The sequence below is a fragment of the Embiotoca jacksoni genome, unplaced genomic scaffold (assembly GCF_022577435.1).
Source record: "Embiotoca jacksoni isolate LCO1_2020_lvr unplaced genomic scaffold, fEmbJac1.0.p SCAF_12, whole genome shotgun sequence".
NCBI lineage: Eukaryota > Metazoa > Chordata > Actinopteri > Embiotocidae > Embiotoca > Embiotoca jacksoni.
Window position 1 is genome coordinate 17,316,012 of NW_027185252.1, and position 25,821 is coordinate 17,341,832.

Genomic DNA, 25,821 nt, shown 5'->3' on the forward strand with positions numbered 1-25,821 from the left:
GGATTGGACACATTTAATTATTGCTTCCAGTACCATTAATCATTCAGTACACACTGACTATGATATAACCTCGATCCGATTTGATATCACCTTGAAAAAATATTCAAATATAAAAAAAAATCAAATCAAATACATTCGTAGTGCCCGTAGAAAAATCTGTAACGTGACAAATTCTTCTTTGTAAATTTGACATTTCAGGTAGATTTAAAACATAAAATGAAACTGTATTATCCAGACTATACGAAACAAAAGTATTCATAAATCACACAATGTGCATGTTTATATGCATCATACTTGGACTTAGCTGAAACATTGACAAAACAATTAGGAATGTATAACAGTAAAATGAAACATTCACACCTGAATGCAGCCTGATCGGGTCACATTTTAATGGCATCCTCTAAACTGCAATGCAGCAGTGCGTCATGTCTACCTTTCCTGATTTATTCATCAGTTTTAAGAGAGCCATCAGTCCCATATGCTTTCAGATACATTGAGAAGTTCAGATTGCAAAAAACAAAACAAAACAAAAACCACCCCCAAAAAAAACACTGTGCCCTCAGCTTCCTTCTCAGTGACTCTGTTTACATGCTCACTAGTAAGGTCATTTATTAAATCACAAACATCTAACTATGTTATTTGTTCTTCAGGGTACTGATGAATCCTAATCAGCAGATTTTGTTGCTATATGTATATTTTTCACATCAACTGAAACCTGAGAAAACCTTAACTAAAGGCTAACCACTATAACTGGCCAACGTGTATATGTAGTGTAATGACAGCCTTCTATAGTGATACCCACTTTTTAACTTGCCATACCAGTTTCCAGTGGTATGCTTTGAATGACTCTCCACTATATTTGACATTGGAAAAGTTGGTAAAAAAAACAACCCAACAGATTTCTCAATAAAATTGACTTTAAACTGCAAAGATTTAAAAACTATTTCAGAGCAAGAAAATGTAAGAAAGTTGGAGCTCCATGTAGTTGTTGAAAAAAGTTTGTGTGGTAGGTTTGAGGAAAGAGAAAGAGAAACATTCCTGGGAGAATCCAACACGACTAAGAAAGGGGGGGGGGGGGGGGTTGCTCAAAAACACCTGCTTCATATAACCGCTTAGGATGAAATCATTTATGATTTTTTTTCCCCATTCTGTAATAAACATGCAAAAGGGCACATTAACCACAGGACTTCAGGTGTATAGTGTCTCATGAAAATCAGATATCCAGGGACGAATGAGCACCAGGGGTTAAAAAAAGTAATCTATCATCTTATAGAAATAAAATGTGAAGGTTGTTTACGGATGTAAATACTGCTGCTGCATGCAGGGCTGTCTAACAATCTGCTGTGTTGCATCTTCCTGCTGTGACACGACTGTCACAGCTGAGCAGCAGGAGGAAAAATAAATGTCTTCAATGGACAGATGCCAACGTCAACAACCACAGAGCATCAGATGTCATAAAAACAGGAACATGTACAGTGAACACATTCAGTGCATCCAGCAGGTGAATGATCTGCATGTAAATAGTGTGAGAGCATTAATGCTGCTCTGTATGACGGCGGGAGGAGGACAACAGGTCGTCGAGTGGTCACAGCATTCCTCCAAGATGTTTGGGTGCTCCATTGTCTGACGTGCTTTTGTTATTGCCACGTGAATGTGTGGTGGGAGACACCACAACAACAACAACAACAACAACAACAACAAAAACAGGACGGAACAAGAAGGAACAACAAGTCCTGTGGAACACTTTCCCAAAAAGTGCTAGGTCTTTGTTGTCAAGGAAACCTAGTATCCTCAAGACACGCTGGAGTTACAACTCCTATCAGAGCGATCACACCTCCGCTGCACACTGCTGTATAAATAGAATATATTATTTATATTTACACCTTTTATATTGTAGCTACAATCAATCCAATGATTTGATGGCAGTACACTTGATTATTTAGAAGACGGAAAACTAAGTATTTCACTGATTTGGTCGAACCAGGTATGAAAAGTTTTATTTTCCACGATTAAAAATGTTTTCATGAGCAGAACGTCTGATTTCGAAAGAACTAAGGACGAGTCTGAATGTGGCGGACTATTGCTCCCATGGATGATATCACACCACGATTCACCTCCCTACACTCACAGAGCGAATTAATATGATGTCCTATCAATACAGAGTATATATCCACTCACTCACACACTCACACTCACACACACTCACACACACACACACACACACACACACACACACACACACACACACACACACACACACACACACACAGTGCCTAGAGTATGTCAAAAATACATTTCCAAAACACTCCTCTGGTGTCAGACTCCAAGTGCCGGGCAGAGTAAGTCCAGCTCCTTTTGCGCCTCTTTATCCTGAAGAAAAACATAATTATGAATAAATAACATACATGTGGTTGTTAGTGCACAACAGACTGTTCCTGGTGTGCATTAACAGTGTGTAGCACAATAATAAGCACGAAGCAGGGAGAAGCAATAACTTTAGTGAGCAAGTAGTCCAAGTTACATTGCTTGATCAACACGTTTTTGTGACCGCTGGTATGTGTGCATTTGCAATGTCACCATCAACATAGACAGAGAACACACATCAAATTTGGTGTCATATTCAAGAAATCGTCAACAGAGACTCCTGAAATACTTCAGAAAGCTTACGGCAATGAAGCAATGAGCCGGACGACATTCATGTTTCAAGAGGGGCAGAATGCTACTGTTCAAGACTGAAAATGGGGTTTGTGGGTTTGTGCACCGTGAATTCTTCTCCCAGGATCAGACTGTCAACACTGAATTCTACTGTGACTTTCTGAGGCAGGAAAACAGTCGGTAAAAACGACATGAATGGCAATTTGATTCTCTAACATGACAATGTGCCCAAGTTTTTCTCCCTCAGTAACACAATCGTTGCTCCCCACTGTCCCTCCTCACCGGATTTTGGCTCCTTGTGAGTTCTTGAAACCCAGAAATTTGACACTAATTTTGATGTGCATTCTGCTCACTTTTTCAGGTCCATGTTGAAATTGCAAACGCTCACGTACCAGTGATCGCAAAGACTTTTCTGACACAAGTGCTGATTTTGATCAAGTGATAGAACCTGGAATACTTACTCATGAAGGTTATAGCTCCCCTCTGCTCCATGTGTAATACCTTGCTGCGCTCAAATTGTGCTCAACAGGAACAGTCTCAGAACTTCTTGATCGCTCCTCATATAGCATGTGACGCGTATTATTTTGCCTTCATTTGTACTATTCAGCTGCAATGTGTTTGAACTAGCTGCTCAGCTGGACAAGACAAGGCAGAAATAACAGCATTGTAAAGAGGCAGAGATCAAAAGTACCTCTTTGGTTTCTGCATTCACTGAACAAGCAGCTTCACACATCTTCCTGGCATTCTCCCGCTGCCCCAGGTCTTTGTAGCACTGCCAAAGACAAGAACAAAACCTGTCAAAGCATTGTTTAGTCCCAGCAGGATCACACACCTGTCCAATTTTCACAAGACAATCATGTAACCGGATGTTTCAAGTACTGACCTTCGCTAGAAACACGTAGTTGAGTTTAGAATAAGCTGGATGGATCTCCTCAACCTGGAAAAAAAATGCAAACAAACAAAAAAAAAGAGTTCCTTTTAGTTTTCAGAGACAAACTCTGTCTCTGTTCATTATAACAAAGTCAAGCTGTGATGGCAGCTGCTGGTAGTGCGCATGTTAACTGGATCACATTCATTATTAACATTCAGATTTAAATAAGGTGCATTTAAATGAAGATGCTGATCTTCACACATAAATAGGTAAAAGTTTATCTGCATCACATCCCACGATCCTTTGTTTTTCTGCACCACCAATGTCATTCAGGTACAGATGCCCACTGGTTGGGGCGGAGGACCCGTTTAATGTTGCAGGATGTGTCTCTGTTAAAGGTCGACGGAGGCTCTCTTTCCAGGTCACGAGTGACATGTTGTAACATGGACCACTTAAATCAAATTGCTGGGTGAGACGTAGAAGACGTTGGGAAGAGGCATGCGCTGGAATATTGGCCAGGAGCAAAACTCATTTCTCTCCTTTATAAACATTTGAAATGTGGGAACACAGTTTAAGCCTTTTGTCAATACGGAGGGTTTGGACTTTTTTCAAAACTGGGAACCTGGACCTTATTTTCCCATAATTGTAACCACTGACAGAGGTTTGTTTTTGACTCTAACAGGCTCAGATTCTTATCTTAATTATCTTTCAACATTATGGACAGGGTCCTTATCCTGAAAAAGGAATCCTGTTCAAGGAGAAGGATCGCTCATTTCTATCAATTTAATAACTTTCTCTAACAGTGTAATCACTACTCAGCAGCTCTCCGCACAGCATTTTTTTTTAAAAGGAAAAAATACTTTGGAATAAGATTTCCTCTTTAGTTTGGCTGTTGGTAATCATCATGTTAAAAAAATCCCTGCAGACACGGTGGTCTTCAATGTGTCTCTCTCCAACAAAGATCTATGAGCCTAAGAAAGTTGGGCGAAGTGTTGCGGAACATTTTCTTGGTACAATTCTGTAATTCACAAACACAAACCATATTTTGTGTATCTTTTAGAGGAAAACTACAGCAGAATGATTCACAGTACTTTGAGAAAATTCTTCAGTGCATCTTCCACTGTGGCACTTGGCGGTTCTCCAAACAGAGTTGCAGCAACTTTCCTCTCAATCCAGGATAACTGAGCCACCTGAAAAACAACCAAACATCCAAGTTTAAAAGAGAAGTTTAACAGTAATGTTGTAGAAAACCAGGTAAAGAAGCACAGCATCACTGCCCTCTCTGGTTGAAAGCTATCTCACATGCTGGGTGTAATTGCGTGTGCTCACATGAGCAACCACACCCAACAAGCTGTTCTTCAATGACAAGTTAAACCACCGGAGGTCAGCAAAAACAGGATCTTGGAGGATATTAATGAGCAGTTGTAAATAACAATAAGCATCACCTTCAATCTGTTTGTTTTTCTTGAAATGATCAAAATGGTGCAACATAGCCTCAGATTTTCAAAAACAAAAGTATCCTTTTAGCTGTTGAAATTTAAATTGAATTTCTTAGATGCTGCCTCCTGCGGTTTATTTAATGTCTACGTAATCTTTCCACTTTGCCTCTTCAAAGTAGTTTAAACTCTGACTAACCAACAAGGAAATAAAGTGCTTTAACAGTTAAAATAGAAACTCTGTAATGAATTTTGTGTGTGAATATTTTATGGAAAAAAACCCCACTAAATTTCCTAGCGAGATTGGTTACGGATCATTTTTCTTAACTATTGCAAGCAATTTCTTGTCTGTTCCAGTGTTTCCATGACCACAGGTAGCCCGTGCACTGATACTTTCCTACTGGCACTTTTTGCAGAAGATGATAGTGGCCAGCAGACGCACTGGGTCAAACATGTCATGTTCCTGCCTCGCACCATTCATCAGTGCAGCGTCTAATTGCAGGTGTAGCGTTGCTCTGGCATCATCGCAGGACCTTTCAAACAGAACCGCCGGCTGAATGCAAACAGTAGATCATTGTTGAACATGAACGCACCAGACAGCTCATAAAACTCAATCCCTGAAAATATCAGGTGTTACGACTATTAAAATCTACACAGTCCCTCGCTCCTTCTCCACCAGCAGTGAAGGTGAGTCTTATATCATTTCATCAGAGCAATCTCTAATAGCTTCCTTCCTTTTGGGTGACTAGTTGGACAAGTGGCACCAGGTTCCATCAGTAGCACATGAAACAACAGGAACACTCAGCTGCAAACCTTTCTGTCTGAATGGCAGTAACTCATCATCACACATTGTTTTCAAATATACCGGTAGTGGCTAAAATGACATGATGGTCCTAAAAACAATCGGGAGCTGCATCGAAAACAAGCGCCTGGACTGAAGGAACATGAGCCAAATAGAAACAGGATGAAATTATCTCCCTGGTACAATCTGATTTGAAGCTAACAATGGCTGGTGTTAACCTCCCATAGCGCTCTCTGTGAGTACAGCAGTGGGAAAAACAAACCTCAGGGAAACCTAAACAGTGGGAATGAATGAGGGGGAAACCGTGGGTGGGTTAGCAAAGAGGAGGCAGGAGGCCGCGCAGACGTGTCAGCCTCCATACATTCACAGTTTGGGAGGCAGGAGATGTGTATCGGGAGGGTCACGTACGGCGTAGCACCAGCGTCCCAGCAGGTAGTAGGACATGGGGTCCTGTGGCTTCAGCTCAATGGCTTTATCCAGATGATCCTGGGAGGGGAGGCAGGCAGGCAGACAGACAGACAGACAGATTTTCACTGTTGATTCATGACACGGCTGCTATTTCCACTACTTTCTGTTCTGACCTGATCTGTCCTGCTTCACCAACCCACAAGTATTTCACAAACACCTCTCACACACGCGATCTCGCTGAGCCACCACACACTCCTGGCTGTAACGCACCCTCCCTCGTTCTTTTCCATTCTGCTTCTCTCTGATTTAGGTTGGGTTTATTTTTTTCATATCTTCCCCCTCTCTCTCTCTTGCTCACCTGTCAAGAGTTTTGAAGGCACACAATGTTTGAAGGAAGCCGCTGACAGAAGATAAAATGCTACGTGTCGTTGTTCCACACTCCATCTTATGCAACTAAATGGCTGTAGGAGTGGCTTACTGGCTTATGAGATATGAGAAGCTATTCATCTTTAGTCTAAGTACATGGGAGCAGCAATACTGTATATGAAAATGTGTACATGTAATACTGCAGGGGTTTCATTTAATGTTTTTTCAGGCATGACTAGAAAGCTGTTTGTGTGTTTTACCTTAAAGATGTATCCGTTCTTTATCTTGTTTTGTACCGTGTCATATTCTGCCATAATTCCACACATGATTGCATACCTGTGGAGACAAGAACGCACTGATATCAGTTGGTCCTGATCATTATAGCAGTCAGTAAACAGGTTTCTTTCCTTCATTTATTCCAGCAAACTGAAAGTAGTACGTTTGATTTAAGGAGTCAGATTAAAAGTACTTGTTTTATGGTCGAACACTGAAGCTTCATCATTCCATCGCTAGTTCACCAATTATTGTACTTTCTGAAACTGAAAGCCTTAAAGTCATGCTCGCTTTATGTAGCAATTGGCTGCTTCTGTTGAGTTGAGATCAGAAGTGAAACCAAAGTGTCCCATAAGTATTACCTCTTTTATATTTACAGACGAATGCGACACTTTTTGAGAAATGCTTGTTCGTTTATCCTGTTTTTTGAGTATTTATCGATCAACTCTCCTCTGTATGTTTGCAGGTTTTTTTTAACTCGCCTGTTCAGACAAGTATAAACACTTCTGCTTTATTTTGTATCCAAGCAGGACATTATAGAAGGGGCAATCAAAAAGTTCAAAAACCTATCCTGTTGTGTGCAAACAAAGCACGGCGCTGCGATGTACACAGAGCGGGGGGAGCTTTAACCTTCGTGAGTAAATATTCCAAGTTACGTCGTTTGATCAACATCAGCACCTGGGTTACACACAAGTTGGTGATTTTGTGTTTTACAGTGGTACGTGCACATTTGTAATTTGAACATGGATCTGAAACTTGAGCAGAGATTTCACAATAAATCTTGTGTTAAATTTGTGTGGAACAGAAGGAAGTCCCATGGAGGGATGGAGGGGAGCGACGATTGTGTTGTTGAGGGCAATAAACTTCCACGTTTTTTAACACGCTGTGGAGTAGGTGCATTCTCATGTTAGAGAACAAAAGAGCCATCCTGACACCGTTTAGGTCATTTGCAATGAATGTTTTCCATCAGACTCCTCTAAACACCACGCCTAGCTCATTGCTTAATTGGCGTAGATTCCCTGAACTATTTCAAGGGTCTCCGTTGCATACATCCTGAGTTTGACAAAATTTGCCCTCTCTACTCAAGTCCATGGTGAAATCTCAAATGTGCACGTACCAGTGGTCACAATTTTTTTTTTTTTTAACACAGCTGTAGTGAAAAGATTGATGCCATGTTAGTGACAAAACCTAAAATCCAACTGCGAGAATCGAACATTTTCAGCCTTTCTAACAACTTGGAATGAATATGAACAACAACATTACTGCCTGTCGACATAAAAACAATATCGACAGGGAGTTTTTGTCTGCCCAGTCGTGAAATACAGAAGTAAAGTAATGATGTTTAGGGTCGGTGTGAGAACCGGTGAGATGTTCTGCAGCACCTCTCAGTCACACCACCTTTTGTCTGGGTCACTAACAATGAGCCAACCGTAAGGGAGCTGAAAAAACACAACATTCACGGTCTTTGGCAAGACTCCTCATTAGACAACATCAGCAGAGATAAGCTGCTTCACCTTGTTCCCTCACTCCCTAATTAATGCACCGACTTGGACCAATGGGCAGGTGGAAGGGAAACAAAGAGCGGTTTCAGCGGTGGGATCTGTAAGTCAGCATGACACGGAGGGTTTGGACAGGAGCGGAGGAAACTGATCAAAGTCTTTTCACTGCGAGGCTGCTTTAATCCTGCTGGTACTCTGTCAAATGCCACGGAGCCACATAAACACCTTTTTATATGAAGGCTCAGCGGGTACAGAGGCCATCTGACAGCGTCGTCTGTCACGGTGGTGCTCATGGTAGATGGAATCTAGGGCTGTACATGTGTACGGAGGTGTCTGCTACGTGTGAATGGATTGTTTTTGCAGATGGGCTGCTGTGGGCTCTGTATTCACTCTCACTCTTTCTGTCTATGTCTTTGATTTTATCCGGCAAAACATCCCAAAACACCCAGGAAACAAAGGAAAAAGTAGACGAGGGTGAGATGAAGTGAGCTGTGACAGATTGTACAATGGACCACATGATTAGCAGGTAATTACTAAATACGGATAATGCAGGCAAAACAATTAATCTCAATTGCAAGTGAGGAACTGGGCGTCTCGATTCAGTCGTTCCAAATTTTGACTCATCGAAACGTAAAAAAAAAGAAAAAGAAAAACTTAATTTAGGGGTTGAAACATCATACAAACATAAATCTCCATGCTGTCCATCGTTACTCCCACTCACAGGGAAATTAAGTGATAAGACAAGTGCAAACCACATCACTTCTAAGTGCTCGAAATATTCACTGAAAAGGAAACAAAGGCATATGATGAATTGTGTGCAACTGCAACCAACAAAGAGCTGTATTTATTTTCTTAAGCTAGCGCCCACGCTGCCACTGGTTGGCGCTCGATGAGTGGAGAACTCCACAACATCAGAGGAGCAGAGATGCTATCTGCCTGCAGTTGTGCTTCCTGACTTCCAATGAAAACAGACAGCTGGATGTGAAAGCTTTAAAGGAAATCTATCACCGGTGGCGAAATATCTGCCGAGAGGAAACACAGTTTGGTTTGTCCGCCACATTTTAATCCAATTTCCAGCTCATGTCGTACAAGTAGTAAAGAGCTGCTCGCAGTATCTACTGGTTCTGCAGTCTGCCTGCGTGATACCGTTTCAAAGTGGAAAATCAAAACAGCAGTGGCTATAAAATGAAGTGTGAATGATTATTATTTGCAGTCTTTGTATTGGAGGACCATTTCACCAATACAATTAACAGCTCTGGGAACATCTGCTTGATCACACTGTAGCCATTGCTATATCTCATGCCAAATGCTAACTCGTGAATGTTAGCACGCTAAACTAAGACAGTCACTATGGTGAACATTACCTCCCAAATATCACTACGATAGCATTTCTACTATGAACATGTTACCACGACGCTGCGTGTGCAGCCTCACAGAGCTGTTAGCATAGCTGTAGGCTATTAGTCCTAATACTTGCAGTGGCATAATGCTATAAGTGAAACTATTAGTTGTGTACATTATTTGTCATTCAAAAGAATGCTATAAATATGAGATATAGCAATGGTTATAGTGTGGGATTCATTCATTGATTACATGTTTTTAAATTTATAAATACAAAAGCTCAAGAAACGTGTTGATAGCAGCCTCTCAAATGTGAGGAATCCTCGCTTTTTTTTCTTTTTTTTTTTATCACAGTGAACAAAACCTTTCCAGGGTTTCAGGCTACTGACTGAACAAAAAGAAACATTTGCAACATTATGACAGCAATTTTTAGGATGCTAAAAATGATAAAGAAAATCCAATCCAAAATCTGCAAATTACTTGATACTAAAAATTATCTGTATTTATAGCTTAATGTAATTTGTCATTCTGAATATGTGAAGCACAAAATAGATTATTAAAATACTAATCCTAATTAATAAATAAGAAGCAGTCCTTGCTGCTGAAGTCATACACTGTGAATCTAAAAAGTCAACAATTAACAAATGATCTCAACTAACTGCATATTTCTAAAGGAGTCATGCTCACGGTTTAGTCATTCCTCTCTTTGTAGAGCATGTTTCAATATGCTGATGTGATTAAATACAATAAATCTAAGCAGTGGTGAGATGAGGAGACGAACTAGAACAGCATACCAGAGAGGGATAGTAATCATAATTGAGATTAAGCATAACCCAGGTTGGACAGATTACTCAACAACCAGGCAACCACAACACATAGTTTTACTTCACACTGATTGGCCAGCATGCACATTATTCATCATGTAGCAATTCTGCCGGTGTTTACTGAGAGGTGTGTGAGCCCGAGAGTAGCAGTGGTAGAGCAGCTCCTGATTGGACCGGCGTGGAGGTGTTGGCTCGTCTCACGACCAAACATAAACATCTAAAAAGGAGCCTTCCTGTACCCTGTAGGAGAAGGAGTGGGTGCTGATTTTGGTCTTATGCAACTTATCTATTGTCATTGTGTGAAACTGCACCAGGCAGCGGAGAGAAGTCAGGGGAGGGAGAGTATGAGGAGTTGGGATGTGAAGGTGTACAGAGGTCTGTCTCGCCTCGGGGGCCTACCTGCTGTTGTTTATCCTTTCCTTTCTACAGTCAGTTGAAATACTATCTCTCCTCCACCGTCTACGGCAAGAAAAGGGAAATATCAAGAGGGGGAGGGAAGGTGGGCGGCCGGAGAAGATGACAGGGGAAGATGAGAGGGAGGACAAGGCACTTCATTGCGCAAGGTTAGTTCACGTTTTTATCGCGGCTCAATGAAATCCCCTACTCTACTGGGCAAAAACAAAGGCCCAAAGAGTCAGCTGCTCGGCGGAAACAGCAGCTTTGATTTCAGCCTTCAAATCCAAACATAGAGAGCTCATTCAAAGACTCCAGGCTAAAACCTGCACAGAAACAGGAGGAGGAACTCGAGGAATTCAAGGCCAAGCTAAGTGAGACAATGTGAGGGGGAATGTGAAGTTTGCTGATACACTTAACTCAGGACAAAACGAGCCGATACTCTGACACAGACAGAGAATAAACAAAACTAGGAGCTGACAATGTTGGGAACACGGGTAGGATCCATCTCAGTGCTTCTCTTTGAAAAAGTCAAGTGCCCTCATACACATCCAACTTCAAAAGAGTCCTCATCCACCTTTCCTGGGCGAAGTACAGAGATTTGATGCGTGACAGAATAGGAAAGTATGCATAATCTCCTGTGAGGTGATGACTGTTACATGGACATCATGTTCATTCATCACATCAGGTCTTCAAACAGCCACTCAGAGAGGATGCTGCATGTTTGTTGACTGTGAGGTTCACAAATGTCTTGAAAACTTGTAGCTGCACATCAACAGGTTTCAATTAGAAGAGTTTCTAGTTGTTTATTATAATCCAGGTTTCTATGAAAACAGTCTGAGATCTTTCACTTTGAGCATCATCATCATTATAAAAACAAACTGAAAGAAATAGCTTCATGGTTTTTTAGTTTGTAGTTAAACAACAATACTGTATTGAGGGCAGTTTCAGATACCGTTTTTTCTACAATCTTATATAAAAATATATAAAATTAGAGGGGCACTTGGAGAACGCACAACTCTGCTACAAATCTGTGATCGTAATCAATATATGTCTGGATTTATTTTCATATTATTGAAATTGTGGCAATGTCACAGTTGCCCTGGTTGCAATCTTCCCAAATGAAACCACTGTCTGTATTAAATTTGAGCGTAAGGCTGGCTATTGTTCAAAAATGTTTGATAGCGGTACAGACATCTTGGCTTCAATACCATTTTCTGAATTATACATTTTTCAATACCAATTTTATAAAATCCATTGAAAAAAAAAAAATGACATTATGGCACAAATCTTTGTTTTTCATGCAGTTTAGAGGGGGAGATTGTAACCCAGGTTGTTCTTTGTAGCTACCATTAACAGATGTCCCCTAAAGGCCTTCCAGCCCAAGTTATCGCTGGACACTACAATTCATCAAACTTCCCTAAACACCTCATGTGGAAGCTGTCTCTAGACAAAAAGTACTGAAGTTCGGTACTTAGCCCTATTTGAGAAAGAACATCCCAGAGTATTACTGAAGGTGAATTTAGATTGAGATTGGCCCACGCTAGACCCTTCCACCATATTTCATAAAAAAAAAAAAAAATGGAATAAGAATTGTAATTTTCTGTAATTCATCTGACAAACAGACAAACAAAACAAACCACAGCGAGAACACCACCTCCTTTGGTTAATTGTACTGACATATTGTATTGTATCGATACCAAAATACTGTATTCATAATAATATTGACATATCTGTACATATATTGATATTGTTAGAAGGTGCCAATATATTGGTTGGTCTCCTGTAAACACTTTGCACAGTTGACAGTGAATCCAGCTATCATGTTTCAGATTGTGGAGCAATTACACAAAAAGATGAGCCCCTTAATTGTTTATTGGTTTAGACTTCTCTGTGTTGTTCTGTGACGATATTCCTTCACGTTTTAGCACACGGTCATTTTACAGCAAATCTGCAATGGATGCAAAGAGGATGAATTTTTTTTACCAGTGGACATCAAATTAAAATGTCTTAGTTGTGATCAAACATGGCCTGTTATGGTTCACAGTATATCAGTGTGCAGTGAACAAAGATGGGTGCCAGTTCATATGTAGGAAGCTTCAGGGACTGCATCATAAGAAAGACCACAGAACCACTGAAGTCCAGTCCTGACCTCTTCCCCCCTTTTCCCAGCAAGACCCTTCTAGTCCTCTCATCCTCTACAAAGAACACATTGGTTGTGTCGACCAGATTTAGTCACAAGGATGCTGCACTTTTTTACCACATTTAGAAGAGCCACTGAAATGGTATTTTGGGTATGTCAGCTCATTGAGACATATTTGGTCTAGATTATTTGGAGGATGAGCTCCTGGACTGAGACACAGCGAGAGCAGTTGTACCTCTCACAGAAACACAGTGTATTCACTAACATATATAACTTGACATGCAAGCTGCTGATGCAACAGAGCAGGTTTATTCAAAGTGTCCTCCTCACCCAACCTGTTGAGCTGTCACTCACAGATGTCTCAGTTAACATGCAGAAGGTCACAGGAGTTTATCAACTGCAATTTGTAGTTATACTTTATCTACAAAAAATGACTTCAGCAAATTTCCACTGATTAAAAACAGATCAAATGTATTTCTAAATATATTTTAGTTGGAATTGTTATTGGATCCTCTAAATGTGCAGGTGTATATGTAAAAAATCATCAAGTTCTAAGTACTCATTTGAATCCATTTGAACACTTTATATTCATGTGTAAGTGAATGGAGAGTTTCTAAGAATCCTCCATTCACTAAGACTATGTAAAGAAGTCTCTGTAGGTAGTTTCAGTGGCTGCGTGGCAGCATGTCTAAACAACATCTGCCAAACTGTGATGAGCTGGGCGGCATTCAGGAAAGCAGGTGACAAGTTTTCTCACGGCATCGGTACACTAAGTAAACAGTTACCTCAGACAAACTTCCTTGCAACAGTGCCTGGCATGGTCCCAGTCACTGCCTCCTCCCTCCTCAAAGTGCAGCTTTACCTATTTCGCCCTGTCCATTCAACTTAAGACAGCGTTTCTGCTCACTTTAAGAATCTTACAAATTCCATTAGTGCATGCGAGATTAGACATTAAGCTTTTTTAAAGCTATTGCACTTAATTAACTAAACAAACACGGCCTTCTATTTCACTTGACGTCTTGAGTACTGCGGTGTGTGCTTGAGCTAATGCTAACGACTCTCTAACGAACAGCCCAAACAAGGCTGCTGGCTCGAGCAGGCGGTTCTGCTCTGTTTTCCATGAGAAAAGTCTGTAAGTGTATATACAGAAAGAAACCACATGATCTCAATTACACAGGACACTAATTCATGCACTGTATTTAACTGTAACAAATACCTACAATGGGGAAAGCATTTGTAATTACATAAACCAGCAAACACGATACCCCCTTTAATGTATGGAATTCACATGTGCTTAATCCTCAATGTTTAAAGTCAAACAAATATAAATAAAAAGGGCTTTTTTTTTTTTTTTTTTACTGGAGCTGTGTCTTCAGACTTTGCAGCAAACTAATCTTAGAGTTGCATCTGGTGCAATCTTCATCTCTATTCCAGCTGTGGATTCCTCGCATGATCAACAGTCAAGTTTTGACATGAGCAGTGTTTCAGATGAGGAATGCATTGGGGCCTGCACAAATACAAATGGCATTTATGCCATATGCCCCACTCGGCACAGCTAATTAAAAGCAAAGGGGATTTTTGCCTGAGTCACTGAGTGGTTGGTATACAGTGGGTGGTATATAAGGAAGAAGATGTTCTCCTGATTTCCTCTAACTTGCCTCGGAACGACATCCAACTACAAAATTCCCCTTAAATCATCGTTAAACTGTGGACCACTCAGAAAGAGAATTATCAACCACTTTCAAATACGCACTACCATCACACAGACGTAATAGAAAATGTCTTTAAAGCAATTTTTTGTGGAACAAGAAGGCATTGGTGACAAAAACATGTGCAATGCAAACAAGTGCCTCGGGGCTACAGTTATCACCGGCATATCAACAAGCACTAAATACCCTTGGTTCGAAATAATGTATGCCCAGCCTGGGCTGTGAAGCAACCATCAACATACAGGAACAGTAACTGTAATGACAGAGGACCATTAATCACACAAGTTATCCCAGTGCAACGTCTATCTAAGCCAAGTCAACCTCGGTGGTGTTTCCATTCCTAGAACTGGATGTGATGTTATCAGGTGGATGAGGGGGGGGGATCTGAGGAAGGAGTTGTTTGGGAGGTCAGCTACTATTATCTCACAAACACACATGTAGCAATACTCTTCTGAAATATTTAACTGCTTTGGCACTTTTCTTTACATATTTCAGAGCTTTGTGGTTTGATCCAAAGAGCGAAGTAAGAACCGCACATATAAGTCCCTCTGTCATCTGCCCCTGTGGGCTTTCTGAGAGTTTCCTTTTGATTTGCTCACGTTACATTTGCTGAACTACCCAAAGAAATGCTTGAGTCAAACATCCATCCATTCAAACACGGAGGAACAGCTGCTCCAGGGTAATGCATCACTCAAAAGGCCAGGCCCCCCAACACCTTTCATCTGGGGAAAGTACCTTTTTTTTTTATTATTTTTTTTTTTAATGTTTTCAATCTGTCTTATAGCATTTACTTTAAAACCTACCTGGATTGGAGTTCAACCAGAAGTGATTCACACATAAAGAGGATAGTGACAGCAGGTCACATGCCATCAAGCCCCATATTCAGGTATGCTTGATTCATATGCTTTTGAAACTGCAGTTGGAAAGACAGAAAATAAGGAGCTTGTAAATGTTCAACATGCGGAAGAATAAAGAAAGAGCTCAAACGTACCACTGATGGCTTTCAGCACACGTAGGATTCAAGCTCACTGCCTCCTCACCAACTTTCTTCCCTGGAAGGAAAGAAAGAATAGACAAGGGATAATGGTCCTCTACTGAAACACAAATCCCACACACTTGGTACCCGGGATCATTCTTGGTCACATGATAAAAGGAGAGAGTGCGGATTAGTACAATCAAGGGCTGTGTTAACTGAGAAAACAAAACAGGATACGCATAAATCAAGAAACATCACTGGGCACTGGATTAAAGCAATACAAACAGAAGCGATATGAAATGCAATCCAGGAAGAGAGCTCAGCTTTAAATCCTTCATCACTCAGTGGAAAGTCCTTCATTCCACCTGCTCTATTAATATCTAAATGAATGTTAAATATGATGCCCCGATGCTTTAAATATATGTGTTTCTAACCCTGTCAAAGGCACACAGGTGTCTTTGCAGGAAGCACCTCTGATTAGAGGCACATCAATGAGGAAAGATTACAGAGAAACAGGTCGATCCAGTCCCAACTTCAGTGGAGTCACAAAACAGCCTTTGTTTGGGGAAAAAAAACAAATCCTTTGTGGTCTACTGTAAATGCTTAAGAGTGTAGCAGAGAGCATCACAGAAAAAGTGCTTAGCCATGGTGCAATTGACAATAAGACAGTGTCTCTTTGAATAAGCTATTGACACCGTCCTACACTTCTGACACTATCAAAACTCTGATGTGGTCCGTCTTTGGTTGTGGAAGTAAGAAATCTGTTGTAAGTGGACTATCAAAGACCAAGCTCAACATTTTTAATTGGCGACCACAGATTTCACCACATTTGTCATGACAAATGCACATTTTCTTCAGGGTCAGGCCAAAATTGTACGAGCTATAGCAGCCCGATCTCCAGTTGATGCACAGTCAGTGTTTCCCTCAGTTGACACACTATTAAAGGAACCAAAACAGACTGTTGTGGTGAAGTTGGTAAAGTACTGGACATCAATAAAGGTTTGGGCCTTTAACTTGACTATAAAGTGTCAAGTGTTCAAGAGAGATCCAACAGTGGGTGAATGTGATGTTAACAAGGGATTTTCAAGAGGTTTTTATTTAGCATCAGTAATATGTTATAGTGAAGCTACATGTGTGTATGTAATACAGTCAAGCTAGTATGACACACATGAGGTGTGATCAAAAATGTTGCAGAGATGCATAAGGAACAGGGGAAGCAATAACCATTGTGAGTAGGTATTCCAAGTTACATCGCTTGAACAACATCAGCACCTGACACGTTTTTATGACCACTACTGCTATGTGCACGTATGCGATTTTACCATGGGCCTCAAACTGGAGCAGAGAGCACACATCAAATTGTGTTTCAAATTTTCAGGAACAGAAAAAAGTTGCAGGGAGCCAAAACTGGGGAGTAGTGTGGAGTGACGATTGTGTTGTTGTGGGCGAAAAACGTACATGTTTTCATGTTGGAGAACTGGAGTGCCATTGTGCCACAGTTGAGGTCATTTGCATTGAATGTTTTCCCCCAGAGAGGGCTCCGTTGCCAATTGCCCGAGTTTGACACAAACGTGCGCCCTCTGCTCAAGTCCATGGTGAAATCACAAATGGCACGGACCAGTGGGCACAAAAAACACGTGTAACAGAGCTGCTGATTTTGATCCAGTGACGTAACTTGGAATACCTACTCATGAAGGTTATTGCTCCTCACTGCTTCATGCATATCACAGCTAAAATGTAAAAATTGCACTTTCATTATGTTGAGTCCATGTAAAGTGGAACCAGTGACATAATAAATGACCAGTTTGGTCAAAGCTTGTCAAACATTGTTTGTGCCAATTCATTGTGGGCCCACAACTCAAACCAACTGCTTGAGGTCATTATAGACTTGCATGAATTGGGGGATTTCCATATGAGACACTGACATTTGGGGTTTGGCTGCTGGAACAGCCGTGTTTCACATCCATCCACTGCGGGATGCTCGGCAAATGAGGCATAAAACAAGGTTTAGTAAATTACCCGATTCAGCGTGGGTCTTCTTCTCCTCCAGAGTGGAGCTGATGTCATGAACATCGCAGTAAGCTCGGATCAGCCGCCAAAGAAATGGAGAGTTCTGTCCAAACTATAAGAAGTACATCAAAGTACAGAAATGTGTCACACTGGTCTGTTTTCAGCTGTATGGACACAAACGTCTGTAGACTGAATGTACACACACCTCCTCTCTCTGCTCCAAGAGGATGTCGAGACTTTCCCTTTTGTCGGACTCACTGCCCTGATGTAAACAGTCGATCCTCTCGAGGATGACAGACAACTTGTCTGCCGGTTGTTCAGGCTGCTCTTCATCTCTCTGCTCTGCATCACATGGCTCTTCGTCCTCCGAGTCTGTCAGTGCAGTAATGTACCTGAAAGCACAAACAAACGGTAAGAGAAAAGACCCAGCTTCACCGTGCTGTCAGCATGTACAATTAAATGTTACTGATGTGGATTATTTAGCTGTCCTGAACACCTAGGTGGCATCCAGTACCACCTGGTTGTTTAGTGCTTTCCAATCACCAGGCCAGACTGTCTCTATCCTGCCATCTGTGCCATTTGGCCTCAGGAAGCATTGCTAAACAGCCTAAAATGTTGCCAGTTTCCCTGAACCATAAAAATAAATAATCAAAAACCTTGTGAGATGGAATGATAACACAGTCGACTTGAATCCTGTCACCAGGAGCATTTTTTTACGAGCCGTGTTCTGCCAGGTGCTGATTATAAAGGATCAATCTCCACCGCCTGTTTACACACAAACGGCACCAGGTTTGTTTACATAAGTGGGTCACTTAATTGTTTAGAAATACTAGCTGTTAAGAGCTCCTGACGTCTCCATGTGGATACCTGAAGGCTTTGCACCAAACACAGGGAGTCTTGTTTAGTAGGGTGAGGCACGCAACTCTCACATTACATGTTTTATGGTGCCCTTTTAATGATGGCGGGTAAGCACTGACACCCAGAGCTTACACTTAAAAAGCAGGGGTTGAAAATTAGCTATATTAGTGGTATAGGTGAAAATATAAGACACAGACAAAGGTAAAAACATGAAAAGCTCCTATTAAGTGTTGGCAGCGGCTGCATGTGCGTCATTGGCGGTTAAGAGAATATTTAGGGCTGCGAGCCACGGTTCTGAAGGGATGTGTCGGAGCGGGCCACAGACACAAACACTGTGGATTCAACAGGTGCCTCGTGCCGCAGGCCGCTTGCTGACTCCACCCCACAACACACACCTTCACCCCTGAATGCTGTGATTACAGGAGGAACATGAGGGCATTTTGAGCTGCACAGATTTCCCTTAGTCGAGAGAGGAGCTGTCAAGAATAAAGCACCACGACTGGAAAAGTCAACAACACAAACAGAAACATAATAGTGCGCTGAGATGAAGGAATGATATCCTATTTTACAAAGAGCAATGTTATGTTGCCTGTTAACATCAAATGTGTCCCAATTTAAATGAAAATAAATCTGCTAAATTCAATATTTTTAGATAAACAATAGATTGCATGATGGTGAGTTTAAAAGGTAAAATAAACTTAGAGAATTTTTAGCTGAGTAAGCAGTTGTCCTCAACGCTACAGAACATTTCAGTATGTTTTATTGCTTTATCGTTCTCAATGTTGTCATGACAGCAAAGAGAAGAGTTGACTCTGGACTTACATTCACCAAATGGACAGAAACACGACTCTAAATTAGAGTGGTGTGTGTAAATATGCAACTGTTAGCAAACAAGTCACTACTTCACTTTACATGATGATAATACATCAGTGTTGAGTTGTTTAAATGGGAATAAGGGTGTATTAGAGCCGCCATTCAATATCTTTATACAAACAATGGATCAATTGACTTGTTTCCAGTTCCCTTCAGTGGCAAAAATGTTCATTAATGCTGGTTTAAAGCAAATGTATAATTATTATATTGAATCGTTCACAATAATAACAATATAATTTTTAATGTGATGGAAAAAAAATCACATCACATTCCGCAATATTACTTACGTAACATGAATCCAACAACAACAATTATGGCTAAAATCAGCGCTAGTTCTAAAAAGAGGAGCGACTTCAGTAGTGTGGAAGTGATTCGGTTGCAAAAGATCAGATAGCCACATTCAGGCAGCATCTTCTTTCAAAAGTTCAAATCAAACTTAATAAACATGCTAATTAAAGGTCGTCATTTAATTTAGAAGTAATTGATTATCCAGTCATTGGAATAGTTGGAACAGCCAGTAGCTTGGTAGGAAACAGAGAACCACTGTAACTGCAAGAGAAACTAGACTTTGTAGTATCTTTGTTTTAATCTTCATGTTTTTATACCCTCATTTTGGGATAGTGTGCCAAAGCTTTTCGACAATCTCCCTCGCTACACTAACCCCTGAGTAAACCCTGAAACCTGCAGGCAAGGATCAAATCATTTATTGGCCAATGCACCCTTTCTTACAAAAATCTGAATGGGTGTGCTTTTGTGTTTACTCTGTTGTGGTTGGTTGTTTTTTTTTGCCTGGCTGCATCACATTATAGCACTCTACCTTACAAAACCACCAGCTTGCATTTAGCTACACCATCACAGTCACATTATTAGCTTTGTGTCATTCATTCATTCCCTAATTCATTCATCCTTTTGTCCCTGTATTCATTCAGCAGTCCGTTTTCCCTCCCTACCTGCCGTTATTGACTCAGTGGAGCTGGAGAGACTGGGAGCGCAGTACTGAGTGATCGGTGCATTCCTGTCACGCCATTCCACAGCTCATGACTCACTTGAGTTGAAAGAAAAAGAAGCTAAGGATCTATTTGTATTAATGTGAGTTTATGTAATGTGTATATGCTTGTGCAGGAATCATTATTATCCTTGCAATGTCACTAGCAGCGCACGGCTCTAAAAGAACAAGTCTAAATATCGTCGTTGGTATTTCAACACTGGCCGGGTACATAATAACAATGCTGTGTACAACCTGATAGCACTCAACTATGCAAAGTTAAAGCCAGGCGTGCTTTAACTTCCAACAGACTCTGTGCTCACTTAAGGAGATCAAACCTTCAGTATACAGATCCCACGGGGCAATGAAGGGATCTCTCAATGGAGCCTAGCAATGGCAGTCTCCGCGGTTACCCCGTTCAAAACAAACCCGAGTTACCATCCCAACACCAGCGGGCCTTGGAGCACGCAGGCCAGCTTATTCAGTATGTGGTGACAGGCCCAATGAAAGCTGGCTCGGCAACAATGCCTGACTGAGAGTCCAGTTATTTATTCTCTACCCCCCCAATGCTTGGTCGGGAATTGACTCTTCAGGTATTAACTCCCACTTTCCCTGCTGCTGACAGGCTTTCTCACGATGCCCCCGTTGTGCTGCAGTAAAGTAATACAGCTGGAAGAAATGTGGCTCATTCAGTTCTCACAGACACTAGATGACATTACAGGTCAGTAATGAATGCAGTAATTCATCTTGTGTTCATGATGACACGCTAGTTTCATATTCTCCGTGCAAACATAAATAGCATGTGGCAAAACTTTGTTCCTAAAATAGCAGGAGGAAGAAACGTGTTTGGAAACATCAAACTTGTAAATTTGCCAAAAAGTGAACAGGCTAAAAATACAGATAAAGAACAGACGGATTTATTTATAGGGAATGAGACTCCAGACACAATGAGAAATTAAAACACATGAACTAACTGATGAATTAGTGGGTCTGTAGATTATTATTTTTTTTAGCTAACGTAGGAGTATTCTTAGACTGTAAACCCTCTATCTCTTTAAATGTAAATTATGTTGTATAAAGATGTATAGTGTACATGATTTCCTCTTCAAACTGTTTTGGGTAAGCTAGCAAATTGTAATAGTCTACAAGTCTCTTATTGAAAGTCTTCTGTCATAATACAATACAGCCTGCAGAGTAGATGCAGGGGCAAACAGTGAGAGTCAACAGTGTGACCTGTAAACCAGTCAGCAGGTCACACAGCCAGTTGGAGGTCTTTGGGAACAGAGAGTAACGAGGAATGTTTCACATTCTCTTTTCTCAAATACAAAGAGCGTATGAGAAGTTATTTATCAAACAGGCAATACACACTTCTTAGTGACTGAATTTTACTCTTTTTAGTGTATCGTATTTAACTACTGTTAATTGTGTCTGTTGATTGTTGACTGATCAATTCAACCAACTTGCACAGATGCAATAGTCGGGAAGGAGGGTGAACTTTGTAACTGAGGACTTGACAGCAGGCTGGCAGTAAATGACTCGGTCAGTTCCATGTTGTGTCCACTGTTGTGCGTCCATGTACCACAACAAATAGGAATGGCAACCAGCAGCTTTCACAGCACACAAAGCTATTCAGAGCAGTTTGCACTGTATGGACAACCCCCATACAAAAATAAATAAAAAGGAGAGACAAGTAGAACTGCAAAGGCCACAGGGAGAGTGGGGTTAGAGGGGAGCGAACTTTGTAAAGTAAAGCTAACTTCAGGTAAAAGGATGAATTTACTGATATGTCTCCTTTGAGCGATACACACAAGAGACACCAACAGTCACCAATGCCAGATGCAAATATCGAACATTAAAAAAAATCTTTAGGAGAATTACAGGCAGTGGCTGGATCTGAAGACTTAAGAATCTTTACACACAACATAACTTTATCTGCTAAATTTTAGCATCAACTGACCCAGACTGGATCAGCTTCATCACAACCAAATCACGCCTGTTTTGCCACAACCAATACCACCGAACTGGACTAAACTCCCTTTGTTTTACAAAATTAAAGACGGAATGGGACGACGAAATAAAGCAGAGAGATAGTACAGATATACAGCGTGAGCTTAGTGACTACAATTCTGTAATGGAAAGAATTGTAGTTGCTGATGGGCCGCTGCAGACAGCGAAGAAGAAGACATCTTAAAAATAAACCCTGTTCACACGCTGCATTGCCAAAACTAGACTAAGCATGTACGACAGCAGGTAGGAGAAAACATTTTCTCTGATTACGAAATCGATGAAAGAAGCCCGTTGCAGTCGAGGTTGTTGGATCACAGAAAAGGAAGAAAAGTGAATGGGAGCTGTGGGTGGTCAGAGTCAGACTCGACAGATGTAGGTCAGAGAGCGGTCAAGGTGACTGGGGGCACATCAGACTGTCTGCTCTGTGAGCGCTGTATACACTGTACGCTTAAAACTCAGGTCAACAAATGTGTTTGTCTGACTCAAAGCCTTTCATCGAAGACTAAACCTGAGGATAGAGATGTGAATGTCTCGGGTACGGACAGCTGCGGAACAACACCTCCGTGACGTCACAGGGAAGTTCGACTAAAGCTTTTAATCACAAAGCAGACAATGAGCCCCTTTTTTCTCTTTCTAAACATTTCTGTGTGTTGATCAGGCTTGCCCGTCTCTAAACAAAACTCCTGCTTAAATCAACAACTATCCAATGTCATAAATGCTATTTTTTGGAAAAGGAAAAGAGAAGTGGTAATGTCCTAGAGCTACAGCGACGTGGTGTGAATAGACTCAGTAGGAACTGTTCGAGGAATTGCAAGTCCCTACAAGACACCTTTAAATGAGGCCTCTGACAGCTTGGCACAGACAGCGTGATTGATGGGTCTCCTTACCTGCAGAGAGGTAGCTCTGAGGAAGTCGCTGTGACACATGAGGAGTGAGTGGAGTAAACAGCTGGAACTTTCAACCTTGTGCCCTGTTTTTGATCGACACTGACGTTATGTCACACTAACTGCTCTGTTGTTTGCAGACGTTTCTGCAGAGCTAAAGCACATTATCACACTGAGGTTGGAGCTCGACGGTGTTGCCAAAAACTAGTCACACTTGAAATATTTCTGTAAACAAACATGACAGAGTTGATTTACGAAACAAATAATTTCAAGACTTTTTGCTATGATTGAGTAACTGCAGTTGTGCTACTAGAAAAATATTCGAACACAAATGCTGGAAAACATTAAACCTTCAAAAACAATCACCTCTAGAGAGGTATAAAAACATGCCTTTGCTAATATATAACGTGCATCCTTCATGTTCTGCAGCAGATTGCTGTAGGATTGGTTGGATGCTTTGTTTTCACTTGCATGACACCCTGTTGGAAACCTGCTTTCGCACTAACGACGTGATTTACAAGTTTAGTAAATGAACAGAAATGTAAGATATCTTTGCGACTAGAACTGATGATACGCAACACCTAAACCAATGTTAAACTGTGGTGTTTGCACACGCACACTCTGTATGATGCAACAAATGCACTAATCTTTCTAATCTTGTATTGTATTGTATTCTTAAGGCTTTTGAATTTGAACTTGTAATGACTTTTATCCTGGCGCTTAGCATCTCAGCTCTTTTGGGGATATATAATGTGCTCCAAACACTTCCAAACCAGCTGAAACAGACACGAAGAGCCCTTTAAATGAATGTGAGAATTAGGGATGTTCACAGGCTCCTCAGGGAGGGGGGGGGGGGGGGGGGAGCTACACACTCCCTAAGGGGCTGGAATTTCTTCACTAAACCCCACAGCCTCTGCTCATACAAATAACAGAGCGGCAGGAAAGGCTCTTTAATTATGGGAGGTGTGTGCGTGATGTGATTTCTTTTAAAGCATAATAACCCGGACTGTAATTAGGAGCATTTGATGCGGCCGACGACTGTCACTCAAAACCTGTGAACCAAATCTGCTAGAGGGCCGTCTTTACACCTCCATCTGCTCCTCGAGCCAGTGAGGAGGGTGATGGTAACACAAGTAAGAGGCAGGGTGACCTTAAATGGAAAGACGGCTCATATGATATGGTGTTATTACCCGTCTATGACCAGTCTTGATCCCGGTGCCGTGAAACGTACATGATATGAAACAATTATAGGGTAACAGCAGAACTTTACACTCAGATAATATTTACTGCTGGAAGAAGGTTTTAAAAAGGTCTAAAAGAAGTTTGTAATTAATCTTTTTCTAACAATGAACCACATTTTTGTGTTTACATGTATCTAGTCGCATCTGACTTATCTCAAGTATCTTAAACATTGTATAACAACTGTTATTGTATTTCCAAATAAAACATAAACCGAAAAAAGACATTTTCATGTTGTTAGTAGTTGTTAAAAAAAACCTGCTCCGAGGGGATTGATTGATCATTGGGAGGACAGTAACAGAGATAGGAGGGAATCATGCAGCGCTGATCTAAGGCTCACTGCATGCTTTAAAACTGTGTGGCTTGGATGTCAATACAGCTGCAGCCAGTATTATGATGTCTTTTTGGCACTTCACACGCTCTACTTCCTCCACAAATAAAGCCAAGGTCATTCCAGGTTAAGTAGTCGAATGACAGACAAAAGTTCTCTCCTGACCCCGGCAGATATCTCCATGAGCTAAAATATATGATTAAAAATACATTCTCTGGTTTGTTGCCCAGAGTTGATGCAGCTACAAGAGTTGGCATGTTGAGAATATATCCAGTCATGTCTAAGACAAACTGAAAATATTAAGGCCTCAGATAAATCATCATCCTTTAACTGTTGATATTTGTTTTCATAAAATGAGATTTGAAATGTTAGTGAATTCAAAAGAAACACATCTGTTGTTTATGTTATCTCAGGTTGGCATGAGTTCAAGGCATTTGGCTGGGGATGGTGGAGGATGACTGGGCATGAGATGCCTGATCTGTCTGCTGATCTCTGCACCACCTGAGGCAAATGTACATACTGTCATCAGAACTATGATTTAGTGCATAAAAAAGCCAGCCGTCTTAACTAGTAAAGTAGGAGGCACGAAACATTTTTAATTCAATAGCAGTCATCAGGTAAGATTGTAAAGATTGAAAATTAATCTGAAATTGTTTACAATTTACTCCCTGTTGACATATCTATGTGTTGTTTATTTTCTTTGTGCTTATCTACTGGAATTGTTTACAAGAGATCCTGATTACATTATTTTGCTGAAGCAGAAAATTGTGGCCAATAATAATCTAAATCCAATTAAAGTTTGCAATCAGAATGTATAAAAACAAAACAGAGGTAGATATTTAAATCTAAGTCTAATCAAGTCTAAACCATGACGAGCACTGTCTCTGTACGATTTTTAGCATCCACATAAACATGTCTATATAACACGTAATAAGACA

General features: G+C 40.9%; 1 protein-coding gene across 3 annotated transcripts in view; it reads right to left on the reverse strand.

The window, feature by feature from the left end:
* The window catches only part of LOC138195617 (regulator of microtubule dynamics protein 2), a 29,831-nt gene that overhangs the window by 3 nt on the left and 4,007 nt on the right, over nt 1-25,821 (reverse strand). For all 3 annotated transcript variants that reach the window (XM_069145213.1, XM_069145214.1, XM_069145215.1), the window contains exons 3-11: nt 17,912-18,098; nt 17,716-17,818; nt 15,712-15,772; nt 6,799-6,874; nt 6,173-6,250; nt 4,618-4,716; nt 3,539-3,592; nt 3,347-3,427; nt 1-2,370 (exon numbers count right to left, since the gene is read on the reverse strand). The exon at nt 1-2,370 is cut by the window's left edge and continues 3 nt beyond it. In XM_069145213.1, the coding sequence (XP_069001314.1) occupies nt 2,317-2,370; nt 3,347-3,427; nt 3,539-3,592; nt 4,618-4,716; nt 6,173-6,250; nt 6,799-6,874; nt 15,712-15,772; nt 17,716-17,818; nt 17,912-18,098 (793 nt within the window). In that variant the 3' untranslated portion in view covers nt 1-2,316. The remainder of the gene's footprint in view (nt 2,371-3,346; nt 3,428-3,538; nt 3,593-4,617; nt 4,717-6,172; nt 6,251-6,798; nt 6,875-15,711; nt 15,773-17,715; nt 17,819-17,911; nt 18,099-25,821) is intronic.